General features: G+C 46.3%; 2 protein-coding genes across 5 annotated transcripts in view; both read right to left on the bottom strand.

Moving 5' to 3' along the window:
- The window catches only part of LOC147016422 (alkaline phosphatase-like), a 119330-nt gene that overhangs the window by 58808 nt on the left and 47280 nt on the right, over positions 1-13242 (bottom strand). The window contains exon 1 of one of the 2 annotated variants that reach the window (XM_085845066.1): positions 7743-7974. The exons of the other annotated variant lie outside the window; for it this stretch is intronic. The gene's annotated coding sequence lies outside the window, so the exon portion shown is untranslated. Of the gene's footprint in view, positions 1-7742; positions 7975-13242 lie in introns of those variants that run through there. 2 annotated transcript variants of the gene reach the window in all.
- The window catches only part of LOC147016421 (alkaline phosphatase-like), a 57080-nt gene continuing 53890 nt past the window's right edge, over positions 10053-13242 (bottom strand). For all 3 annotated transcript variants that reach the window (XM_085845062.1, XM_085845064.1, XM_085845065.1), the window contains exons 10-12: positions 11276-11467; positions 10945-11055; positions 10053-10543 (exon numbers count right to left, since the gene is read on the bottom strand). In XM_085845062.1, coding sequence (XP_085701188.1) covers positions 10245-10543; positions 10945-11055; positions 11276-11467 — 602 coding nt within the window. In that variant the 3' untranslated portion in view covers positions 10053-10244. The remainder of the gene's footprint in view (positions 10544-10944; positions 11056-11275; positions 11468-13242) is intronic.

Genomic DNA, 13242 nt, shown 5'->3' with positions numbered 1-13242 from the left:
CGACGTTAACACCGCTCGGTTATCCCGATAGTATGGAACGGGTCGCTTAAGTGGCCCGTGTCCGGAGTCGACCTGTGGCGAGGTGCGATCGCCCGGTCTACCCTCCATGTGGGTACTTAGGTAGGTCGAATTTGGCGAACAACCCTATCCCACGCGGGGGGCCGATTGGCACGATCGTGGTGAGGCCGAAAGGCCCACCCGTGACTAGTTCCCGGCGTTAGTCCGAGAGGGTCACGACAGAATTGTCCGTCCGGTGGGCGACGTGCCGCGATTCGAGTTACGTGGCCGCTCGCACGCCGGCGGGCGCGAATTCGCAACAATATGTATATATGTATATGTATCGTTATGGATTTCAGATTCGGATCCGACTAATGCACACAACATTCAGGTCCTCAGCCAGTTATTTCCATAAATGCATGTTCAGAATAGACTCATCCCCTTGTCTGGTGGGATTCTAACTCTGATGCGTTGGAGAAGAGTATAGAACATATTCCCTTTATTATGGGATGGCCTTTTCCTCTTTATGACATATTCATGCACGCGAGAGATAGCTGTAAGCCCAACGGAGACTCATTCTACCCCTTTCCATCTGCACACATTGGCTTGGAGGTGGACAATTTATTTACACTTTGGACTTACAGGACATTTAGTTAAACACACCGCAGGCTTTTCCTGAGCAGTTATTCTGATGGTCAAATATGGCTGTGGATCATTTACCCCACCCACTTCTCTTTCATTGACGTTTGACACCCACCTCTCTTTCGTCAACGCCTACCATCCGCCTTTCTCTGTCGATGTTTGGTGCCCCGCTCGGCAGCTCCGTGGATGCTGGCTGGCCCCTGTCCGTGTCGGGCTGGGCGGGGGAAGCAGTGGCCGCCGTTGGCGTTTTGTGGGCACTTCTCACCCCTGCTCGGTTGTTCCGGCAGGTGGCTGCTTTCTGGCGCTCGTCCATTGCCCCGAGCGTGGTGTCATGGGCCAGGCCTGTTCTTATTAGGGGTTGCGTCTCGCTCGATGATGAAGAAGGGATGATCGCGAGATTGACGGTTGGAAGTCACATGCAGTGATGTGCCAATCGGCAAGCTGGATTTGGCTGGTCTGCTTGAGGCTCCGCCCACACTGGTCGCCTATAAAAAGGACAGGAAGACCGCCTTCCTGACGGTTGCTGACAGCTCTTGGTGGTTCCTGACAGTTGCTTACAGCTCCTGACAGCTGTCCGTGAGTTACAGCTCCTTGCAGCTGTCTGTTGGTTATAGCTCCTGACGGTTGGTGTTGGTTCCTTACAGCTCCTGACCATTGGTGACAGTTGGTGAGAGTTCCTGACAGCTGGTAACGGTTCCTTACAGCTCCTGCCCATTAGTTACAGCTCCTTACGGCTGCCCGTTGGTTACGTCTCCTGATAGCTCCTGACGGTTGGTGACGGTTGGACCGTTCCTACTCATTTTGCTCGGTACCTGATTCTTGGCATCCCTGGTTCCTGGGGGTGACGACGTGACGTCGATTGGTGTTCGAGCCTGTTTGCGGGTGTGTGCACGGCGAGGCAGGGCGCTGGCAGCGGACCAAGGCACGCTCACACATTTTGGGTTGTTTTATTGGACGCACGACGACTTCTGCCTTGGTAAGCCGAGACAGAATTTCTTCCCCCCCCCCCACCCCCCTGAATGATCTGCTGGGTACCCTTGTCTAGTGTTTAATTGTTAAGTAAGGTATAGTAATAAGCATCTGCTCTTTGTCTGTTTTTCTATCAATGCCTGTTGAACTCTTTATTTGTTTGAGATTATTTTTGATTGATTTGAATCCATCCCGTTCCACCACAAGGAAACAAAAAGTTCTTCAGCTTATTTATTTTTATTGTTAATAAATTCCTTGTTGATGCTTCAACCTGTCCATGCTTGTCCGTGCTTGTCCTTTCCTTCCATTGGTCCAGCATTGTCCGAACCTCGATAGACTGGGAGGTAATTCCCAAACGAATTAACCTGTCATAGTCTGCGTACACCAGCGGTAAACGCTCGGCTGCCTTACTTAAGATCTAATCAAGATAAGATTGGTGCATCGCCGAGGGCACGTTCCCTGGTCAGGAGGCCACGTAACCTCTAGTTAAATGGCAAATTAGACGGCGGACATTGGAACTCGTAGTTAACTGATTGGCGTTCGTGGTTCTAAAACAACCCACCGTACCATGAAGTAAATCGTGAGTGGTGGCCCAAGGTCTGGCTCTTCCGAGGAGAAACGAGGATTAACCCCCTCATAATACTTGGAACCCGTGGCCATATATACACACACACATACACACATATACATCTATATACCTTTCCAATGTGGAAAAAAGGTAATAAGATGGGAATTCCTCCGGATTTTTTGCAGTCGGGTCTAAAACAACACAATCGAAGTGAGTGTAAAAATAGCACGGAATCCTCTTACTCATGATATAATTGAGGATTCTGATACATCACTAGCAATACCCTCTTCCACCACCACTGGGAGTGGCGCTACATGGTACACATTACAAAGAGAATTTGCATCACACCACCTTCGGAACTCCTGGTAATGGGTGGTGGGGTGGGGAAATGCCGCATGACCAACCTTTGCCACATGACCAGTACCTTTGTGAGGTGGGAGGGGGGGGGGGAATGCCACATGACCAGTACATATGTTGTCCACTTGGCAAGTTCATTTGTTTGAGATTGCATAAGTAATGACCGAATACATGGACGACGTCAGACATCAGATTGTGTATTTTAGTGTGATGACATTGATAAGGCTCACAGGAGCCCGACTGGCCTACTATTGCGTTTACATGGGGCCACCAATGACTCTGTTGATACATCACCTTATACACTATAATAAGACGACATTGAGTCGCAGTTTATAAGATTTACACTATTGATCACCATTGATCTACGTCGTCAAATGGCAGCTCATTCTTCACCCCCTATAAATGGACTATCTCACATGCCACGCCCTCGAATTCTGTATATTGATGTATTGGATGGTGCTTGGAAGTATTTTGAAGGTGATTTGTGTTATATACAGTATCCAACTATATAATTAAATTTAAATAAAGGTTTAATGAGGATTAAAGGCATGTAAATTATTAAAATTATGGGTTGCAATGCCATTTCCTCGAGCTTCTATTACATCACCCGATCTAACACATGACATTAGTTATTCGTGCCTGTTGTTTGTGTCCTTTATAACGTCCTTAAAAACAGTAAGTTGCCTGTTTGGAATGATTTTAAATTTTGTTTGACTGTCCGGCAGACAGAGAGAATAAAATTATCTCGCTCCTCTCTGCGCATGTGCGATCGGGACGAATTCAGAGCCAAAAACACTGTTCAACGGCAAACTTGTCTTCCGACTTCATGTTCCAATTCGTGTTCAAAATAGAACGTTCGATTTAAATATGTTGTTCCTCAATTATAAAATGATGATGACGATCATCTATATTCGAAACTATAAGAGAGGCGTGCGCGCGTGCGTGCGCGTGCGTGCGCTGCCATTTTTCTCAGAGATAGCTAAACAGATCTTCATCAAACTTTCAGAGGTTTGTCAGTGAGTGCCTCATTCTTCCCTCCAGGTCTTCAAAACAACTGTTCACCACCATCTCAGATCTTCCCCAATCCAAAACCATGATCTTTTTCATCCTCATAAACTCCACCCCAAACCCAACTCCTTCAAATTCCCTGTTTTCCTTCCTGAAATTCCCTGTAGTTCTATCTTGTTTTGTGAGGTCCACATTGGCCAAAAGGTCAACATCGACCGAATTTCTGAAATTGTCAGTTTTCGTCCAATTGAGTTGAAATTTGAAGCGGAGTTGCGTATTTGTTCATTGAATTCAACCACCGATTATTTTTGTGGTCAACACAGGCCAAAGGTCAACAACTTAGGTGGAGTTTCTAAAATTCAAAGTTTTATCTGTTTGACATGAAATTTGAGCAGGGTTTCATATCAGGTGACTGAATTCAACGACCAATATATAAGTTGTGGAAGAATTATGCAAAAAAAAAACTCAGTGTATGAGTTGGTTAGGTGACACAAACAAGCCGATTCGATTTTGGTTCAGATCCAACCTCTCAGTGGGATACAAAACGTAAACTGTTCAGCCCAGCAGAGGTATGTGCTCCACCGAGTACCATTCTACTTTGTTGTTTTTGCCAAGTGTCGCTCTGAGTGATTGATTTTAGCTCACTTGGAACGTTGTTGCAGGGAGCTTATGGAATGGCACGTCATCCTGTGGTGACCTGCATGCCACACCAGCTTCCTGCCTTGCCACAATCCCTTGCCTGCCCCTTTGTTCCTCTTATGAGTCTGGTATTTGGGTGCCATTAGGGGGTTGGGCCTTAGGTCTCTTGTATGTATATAGGTTTGCATGACCCATCATCCACATTTGTGTCTGATGACAGCTTGGTTCATTCCGTCTTATTTATAGCATCTTGTCTCCCTTTATCCTTGATATTATTTTGGTAAAAACCTTTTTATATATATATATATATATATATGAACGAACTGTCTTCCTGCCCTTTTGCCTCCTGCTTGTTTCACTTCCAGGTTTGGCTTTCATTTTGGTGATCCTTGAGGAATTGTGGTATTAATTGAATGAAGTACTTTTAGCACCGTTTCATCATTCATGGGGACTTGTACCCCAGGCTCAGTCAGTTCGTGTTAACGGAGGCCATCTGATATGACAATATACTGTATATGCTGGTAGGATAGTCCTGAGATACGCACACTCGCCTCTGAGTACACACGCTTGTGTTTGAATTCCAACCCCATCCCCATCGGGCCTTCTGTTCAATATACTGAGTATTTTTCATTTGAAATAGCGCGGTAGGGTTGTCACCTGGAGAGTCCTCTGATGTGGGTGTTGAGGATACTCAACGTGTCACCACGACAGAAGAGGGAGAGGGGGGAGGGAGAGAGTGGTGATGTTGCCCAACCTTTCCTGCCATTGAGATCTTGCCCCAGTGTACCTAATTCCAGGTACAGTTTGGACTTGAAACAGGTTTTCTCCCTTTCGTCATAAACAGTTGCTTTTTGCATGATAAGGATATGCCACTCCTAAAATTTTCCGAGATGTAAATCACAACCATAACTAAAACAAGTCCAAAGGTTATCTCGGCAATCACACCGCTCGGAGCCATCTGCTGCGGGTCTGTTTGATAAGGAAAGGTTCTTCAAGATCACATTCACTCGCAAAACCTTGAAGAATAATGTTGTTTTTTTTCTCTCCACCAGATCTTCGGGTGATGGAAGAGTGAAGTGAGAGGGCAAAAAGGCACTGACTGACAATAGGGCAGGTTTGCCCAAAATTAACACAACAAGAAAGGGGATGAATTAACACAAAAAGAGGAGGTAAGGGGGCAGTGGGGGGACACGGTAACCGGCAAGTCTTGGGGTTGATTTCAGTAGGATTAGTGGGGGTAGAAAAGATCATGGATACGGAAGAGGGATGCCATGAGCTTGAAGGGCACCACCTACTTCTTCTTTTTTTTTGTATGCCTTGTCGAGGCTCGTATGAGAGCTAACACACAATGCAAAGCAAGGGAAACAGGAGAGGGAAGGACAAAACAGTGGGGAACAGAGACATTAGGAGATCTGTGGAAGGGAACACGGGGTATACAAGATGGACACTACAGGGACTTTCAGGAAGGAAAGCAGGGAATTTGAAGGAGGTGGGTTTGGGGTGGATTAATGGGGGTAGAAAAGATCGAGTATTTGGATGGGGGATTATAAGAGGTGGTGGTGAACAGCTGTTTTGAAGGCCTGGAGAGAAGAATGGGATTGAACAGAAAGAGGGAGTTTATTCCAAAGGCGGGAAAAAAGAGGAATGAAAGAGTGAAGGTGAGCAGTGATTCGTGATTTTGGTAGTTTTACCAGAAGGGGGTTGTTGGCGGACCTTGAGCGCCCTGCGGAAATATGGTCGGGACAAATTGCAGACACAGCAGGTGGGGGGGGGGTGAGACCGAAGAGGAGACAGTAAAAGGCAGAAAGACCACCGACCTCCCTGCAGTGAGACAGTGAGAGGCCCAAAGACTCAGCCTCATCGCAGGAGATGCCAATGATTCGAAATGCCTTGGTTTCCACAGCATGAAACCGAGAAAGGTGGGAGGCAGGATCACCAGCCCAGAGGGGAGAGCAGTACTCCATCAGGCTGTGGATAAAAGCTTTGTATGTGGTCAGGAGCTCAGGTGGGCCGAGGAAGGACTTTGCATGACGGAGAATTCCCAGTCGGCGACTGGTTTTGGAGGCTCGGTTGGAAATGTGACTTTCCCAGGACGTTCAGCCAGGTGCTGACAGGGCATCCATTATCATACATGGACTTTTCTTGGCCAGTCTGAACTTTAAACAATCTACAAGACCTTCTTTTGCAGCTTGATGGAGTACTGCTCTCCCCTTTGGGCTGGCTCCCCTGCCTCACACCTTGCCATGCTTGATGCCATGGGAAAGCAAGACCTTCAAAATCATTGGGATCTCTCACAATGAAGGTGAGTGCCTCAATCTGTTTCTTTCACATCACAGACAGGTTGGTCATCACTCAGTATTCTATATCATCTCCATTTTGGTCTTGCAGCATCTGCCCTCACTCGGTTCTGTCTCTCCCAGGTTTCTGCAGGGCGCACATTGTCTGCCAGTAACCCTCTTTGTGTTAACCTCCCAAAATCTAGTCTCACTGCTCTCCTCCAATCATCTCCAATCACTCCAATTATTTGTTCCTCTTTTCTCTCACCTGTGGAACCAACTTCCCTTTTTTGTTCAATCCTATATTCTTACCTCCAAGGCTTCAACACAGCTGTTCACCACTACCTCAAGTCACCCCCCCTAAACCCATACTCATGATCTATTCTCCTTCAAATGACCCTATTCCCAAGCACTGCCTTTCTTCCAGGTTATTTTGATTTTCCACCCCCCCCCCTTTCCCTCACCTCGTTTTGTTTGTTAATGGTCGGTTGGTTTGTTCCTTTTCCTCTTCTCGCTATGTTTCATTCGGCTTGTGTGCGGCTTGTTCACCTCCATGTGCCATTCTCCACCTCCTTTGATGTCACTCTCACTTCCACTGTGCTGTTGGTGTTCCCGCTTTTCCATTTTGTTCCATTCCATTCTGCTCTAGCCTTTCCACGAGCCTCGATCATATTTACAAAAAAGAAGGAGAAAAAAGTTCTTCTATTGTGCTCTCTCCAGCAATCTCACCAAGATGGTCAGCTATTGCTTCTACCATTTTACTTCTGCACCCACGCACAAGCAAGTCATCTACACCTGGTACACCATCAGCAACCTCTTGTTGTTTGGACTGTTGTTCTTCTGGAGCCGTCGATATTCCAAATGGCATCTCTGTGCTGCCCTCTGTATCTGCCAAATGGGGTCCAGAACGTGGTCAGATAACTGCGAGGCTTATCAATCCTAACTTGGCGGTACCCAGCCTTAGCATCTCAGGTTGTGAACACTTTGGCTTTGTCAAATTTGGAGAGGATGTCATCTATCGTTGCTATTGGAGTAGTTAGACCTCTTTTTAGAGCTTTGTTAAAATCTCTCGGGTTGATGCACACACACGGTTTGTTCTGGAGGACGACCTCGAGGAGCCATGTCTAAAAATTACTCTCATGCTTGTCCCCACAACATTCTCATGATGCATGGAGTTAACAACTAGTGATTTATACCAAGCTACAAAGAAACGAAAACGTTCACCGTTTGGAGGGATGCTCAGTATGTATATATTTAGCGACTCACCTTCTATCGACTAAACATACCTTTTGTTTCAGACTGCTTGTCCACCTGTTCGTGTAACAGTTGCACAAAGGTATCGTCTGCTCGGCTCTGCACACGCTCTTGATCTCTGATCTTTAGCACAAATGCCTCGACGGCTTGGCTTGTTGTTCGTCCTCTGCTTTCGTGCTCTCCCCCCCCAACGAGCTCTCATCCACACGCCCTCCTTCGGTTCAGCCACACCATCCTCATCCTCACCCTCCCTCCTCCCCTCCTCCTCCTGCTCCTCCATCCTTCCAAAGTTCCACCTCTGTGCATCGCATTCCATGCACCCATCCCTCCCAGACCTCCACTCGTCTCTCGCCATTCCTGTGACATCCATACGAGCTGGATGTTCATCAACTCTTTTAATCTTTAACCCCGATGAATTCATTACAGGATTTAAACCCACAAAGCCGGACCACCATGAACATGATATGGATATATTGACATTGCTGATGACCTTTTAGATGTGAACAGGTGGACCTTTTGCACCTGACCGATGCCCACCTTAATTGGGTGACCAGGTAATCAAGATTTTCTTTCTTTTGAAAAACACTGTGCATGGGGTTGGGGGAATTAGCTATGTAATGCAGGTGAGCTTTTAATCAAGATGCTCCTTAACAGTTGTTTACTTGTATGACTGTTCAGTTGGATTTTATTACGAGATGCACCTTTGATTTGTCAGGATAAGTTTGGCGAGACGCTGTTCGGAGTCAGTTGGTGCTGAACCAAACTCTCCTGCTTTTCCCGCCAGAACGAGCAACGGCAAAAAGTTCCGTGATAAATGCGATGCTGTGGGACAAGGTGTTACCCAGTGGAATTGGACATACAACGAACTGCTTTATCAGTGTGGGGGGTACGGATGGGAGTGAGGAACGACACAGTATCAAGGTGAGACCTGCAGTGGTAACAATGTTTAGTTTGTATTTCTACTGGAAGGACCCATGGGAAATCCTCACAATGTCAAATTTGACTTCAGGTCCTCAATTCTCCTCCTACCCCTTCACAAATCGCAAGCCATCAACCGCCACTCCCAACTCCAACTTCCATCCTGACGGCGTCAATCCCCTCCCCATTCCAACCCTTCAAACCCCGTCTCCACTCCTCCCCTCCACAACTCTTCAACCCCACCCCACAGAAAATCCCAACCCTCCCACCCCTACCAAACCCTCAACCTCCTTCTCCAAACTCTGTCCCATCTTTGCTCTCACTTCCCCAACCCCAAGTACTCACCCTCCCCCTCCAAACCCTAAGGTGTCAACCCTCTCCCAATTTCAAACCTTCAAACCCCCTCCCCACAACTCATCAACCCCCTCCCCTCCACAAAGTCCCCCCCCCCCCCCAAATCCTCAACCTTCTCCTCACAACTCTGTCCCATCTTTGCTCTCACCTACCTCTCCAACCCCAACTCTGTCCTCCCATCCTCACTCTTGAAACTGCAAAATATTTAACGCCTCATTCCCCCTGCCCACCATCATGCCATCACCGACTTCACAGAAACCATGATCGAAACACCTCCTCCATGTCATGGCCCGTCACGGTCGCCTGTCCAACTCGCAATCCCACAAGAGATGCCGAAACCTCGTGGAACCTCGTGTCCTCAACAAACACCTTGATAAAGACATGGGTTTATGCCCCTGGTTAAGTCTTTTAAGAGAAGATAGTCGGAAATAATAGCGAGGACATGTCACCTCCGCGGTACAAGCCCTGCTTGAGAGAATGCTACATAGTTATTTGGGCAGTCTTCATATCACTGCCTCATATACAACAGACCACTGCCTCGATCACCGAGGCCGATCTTCATCAGCAAAGATAAATCGATTTTGAGTACAAGTCGAGGCCCAGACTTCCATGGGGGAAAAGTATGGACTTGTACACCAAAAAAATTGGAATTTGTCGTAGGTCCGAAGCCCATTTCAACCTGCAGTAGAAAAGGCGTTCTTTTTCTCCCGACCATTATTGATGGGACTTGTGGGAACCATTTTAGGTATTTCAAAAGTCTGAGACTGTGCAATAGAAGTCATTCAATTTCATTCGCAACGAATCAAACCATTCGCAAACGCAAGTAATCTTAATCGTATTTTGCCTTTTGGCTTACTCAGAGCCCATTGTGTCACCGTGCTATCCACCTCACCTATCTCACCGTACCAGATCCACAGACCATATCCATATCATCGTGACCTCACTTCGTTGAGGTGTTATCTAATTCCATCAGCAGTGTGCTTAATCGCCCAGCATTTTGGATTAGGTCTCGGAGAGAACAGATGCACGCCCAGGGCACACACATATCGTACATCGAGTACACACACCCATCTGTTTAGTTTGAAGTTTATTTTCCATTGACAGATACGCAAGATGCAGCATAAAGTTTCCTGATTATTAAAATTGTCTTCAAAATCAACACAATCGTTTTGTGCAAAAAGAGCAACAGTCACCGCCGAAAGACCAACATTAAAAAGAAGCTGCAGAAATGCAATTCCCTGGAACGAGCTCATCAAACCCTCCTACCCCAATGTCCCTGTGCATAACCATAGGCCAAGAAGGCCTGAAGTGGCAAATAAGGAGCTGAAGAGGAATGGTGAGATCGCAGGAGGTGAAGCAGAATTGCAGTGAGGTTCAGTGGAGTAGTCGACGGGCGATTTCATGCAGGCGGCGTATGACATCAAATGTGCGATGTAATTCTGTTCCTTCACACCCTGGAAGAAGTGGGCCATGGGACCTTGGGCGTAGATCGCCACGTCTTCACCGCCGTGAGTTTCACTTTTTAATGGAACGCTTGCTCGTTGCTTGTAGTCCTTGTTTTCTGCAGGGAACAGAGGAGGGGAGCACATCGTACACTTCATTAAGGGTTGGGTTAAGACCCGACATCAGATTGATTGAGACACATGCAAAGGTCATGGTGAGGCTGAGGCTACAGCTCATTTTGAAGATGATTGTGGCTTTTTTGGATTGTGTATGTATGGACAAGAGTATCTGAAGAGAAGATAGATAGATTATGGGAGGTAGATTAGTAGAGCGAGGTCAGACCCGGAGAGGAAATGAAAGAGGTCTGCTCTGAGACTCGGTGCCAATGTCCCTCATGTTCAACTGTGTGGTTGATTCATTTCTGGGACATGTCATGGACGTATTTCTATTCTATTAGTGCAGACATGGGGGTGGAAGGTAGACATGAGGGTGGAAGGCAGACATGAGTTCAATACCCACCGACTTCCGCAGTTGTAAGGTTTGTGCGGTTGGCTTCGTATCCTGGTCCATTACCATACAGGATTGATGTGTACGTCATGTTATCCTTATCACTCAGGTCCTTTGCAAATTCTGCAAACACGCATCAATGGAGTTGATTCACCAAATTGGAACAATACAAGAACAAATAAAGAAAAGTTATACAATTTTAAAGTGTGTTCCAACTGGAACCTCTTCTCAATTGTCCAAAACTGATCGTTTGGGCACAGGGCCGGATGTTTGTAAGGATGTTAAAGTTGTCTCACAAAATCGACCACCTCTCACAAGATGCCTCATCTCCCCAGGAACTCACGAAAGATGGGGTTTCCACGCACAGCGTAGCCTCCGAGGGAGAATGTATGCGAGTGGTCTGCGGTGACCACCAGCAAGGTTTCATTTTTGTTCACCATGTTTGTTATATTCCCGACGACATCATCAAAAGCAGCTGTCTCAGTTAGTGCCCGATGAGCACAACCACTATGGTGGCCATGATCGATGCGTCCACCTGATCATCAACAAAGGGAGGATGTGTTAGAGTCAGAACCCGAGTTTGTGAAATTCTTGACAGGTCAGGTGTTGGTAAGTTAGTGTTTTGGTTAATGCCGACCTGTTAAATAACCCCATGCATACAAAGCAAAAAGTGGAGTTAAACAATTGGTTCATGTCTGTCTGTCTGCCTGGCTCTGAATATGTCCTGATCGCACATGCGTAGAGAGGAGTGAGATGATATTCTTCGTCTGTCTGCATGGGAATCAAACAAAATGGAAAATCATGCCAAACAGGAAACTTACTGTTTTTAAGGGTGTCATAATGGATGCACACAACAGGTACAAATAATTAATGTACCCTGTTAGATGGAATGATGTTATAGACACTGGATAAAATGGCGGTAAACCCCAGAATTAATTTATTAAAAACCTTTAAACCTCTTTCCAACTTTACATAAATTGAATTATATACTTGAATATTGTATAACACAAATTACCTTCATCATACTTCCAAAAACCATGCGACATATCGATATATAGCATGAGAGGGTGTGCGTGGCATTTCGGAGTGTGCATATCGAGTGAAGAAGAGCCCGCCAATTTGACTATGTACGATGCGATGTGGTCTTAATAGGGACTTATTCACCTAATTAATTAACACAGCCTATTAACACAATAACCCCCTTCAAACCCCCCAAACATCAACATCAGCATCATCTCCATCAACTCGTCTTTATCGTCGCCATCGCATTATTGGATCAAATTTATCATTATTATTAAAGGAAAGTTTCATGATCTGAATAACTTAAGAAAATAAATTATATTTTATGATCTTAATCCAGGGAAATAAGCCTGGTGTTGCCTTAATGGTTAAGGTGGCTGCCTTAAGATCTCCGGGTCAAATGGGTTTGAGCCCCTGTCGTGCTGCTAAACAACACCAGGTGAGTTGACTCAGCCTGTCATCCTGAGGTCGACAAAATTAGTACCAGCTTCCTGAAAAAGGGCACTACATCAGTGGCAGATCTGCACTTCCAGCAATGATGCAACCAGCAGCCACAGCGAGGCTGCTCAAAAAAACAACAAAAAAAACCAGCCTTTTTACAGCCATTTTCCCTGCTGAGCAGGGGTTAGCTTTTTGCCGGCTCGATGCTGTCATGGTTCCCTTCTTGAGGCAATGTTTTATGGCCAGATGTCCTTCCTGACGCCAACCCTGGTCGCCTCTTACGACACACAGGGATATGGTACACCTATTCTAACCAAGGCATACACCGGGACCAGTACACTGGTGCTCACTTCGCTGACGTCGGATCGGAGTATCTCGGTTAAAGTCAGATTGAATGAATTCCTGTCGGATCGGATCGGATCGGAGCGCTGAAACAGCTCGGAATCCGAAATAACGAGACGTAATCCGAGGCCGAAATTTCACTAATGCGTAAGTAGTGAACACCACATTTACAATATATCCGATCCGATACACGCGACTAGCCGTAAGTAACTTTCTTACATTGGTTTTACCCATATCAGGTTAGGAAATGGTGTTTACAGTTTTCCCGGAAAATCCAATCCCTTCAACTGACGACGGTCATCAAGTGGAACAAGATGCACTGACAACGTCGCTGGATGACTGCAGCTGCGAACTGTTTCTCATTTCTAATCTTTATCTGATGTATATATCCCCGGGATTCCTGGCATACGTTTCTCTGGAAATCGTTCCCACATTTTGACCGGGAATCTCAGGAATTTCCCGTCCCGGGGTTCTCGACTGCAAATCGTATTTGGAAACTTTCATCGA

The sequence above is a fragment of the Eptatretus burgeri genome, chromosome 11 (genome assembly GCF_056783735.1).
Source record: "Eptatretus burgeri isolate ZD-2024b chromosome 11, Ebu_testis_v1, whole genome shotgun sequence".
NCBI lineage: Eukaryota > Metazoa > Chordata > Myxini > Myxiniformes > Myxinidae > Eptatretus > Eptatretus burgeri.
Note: the sequence above shows the minus strand (reverse complement) of the source record. Positions and strands in the feature narration are given on the sequence as shown.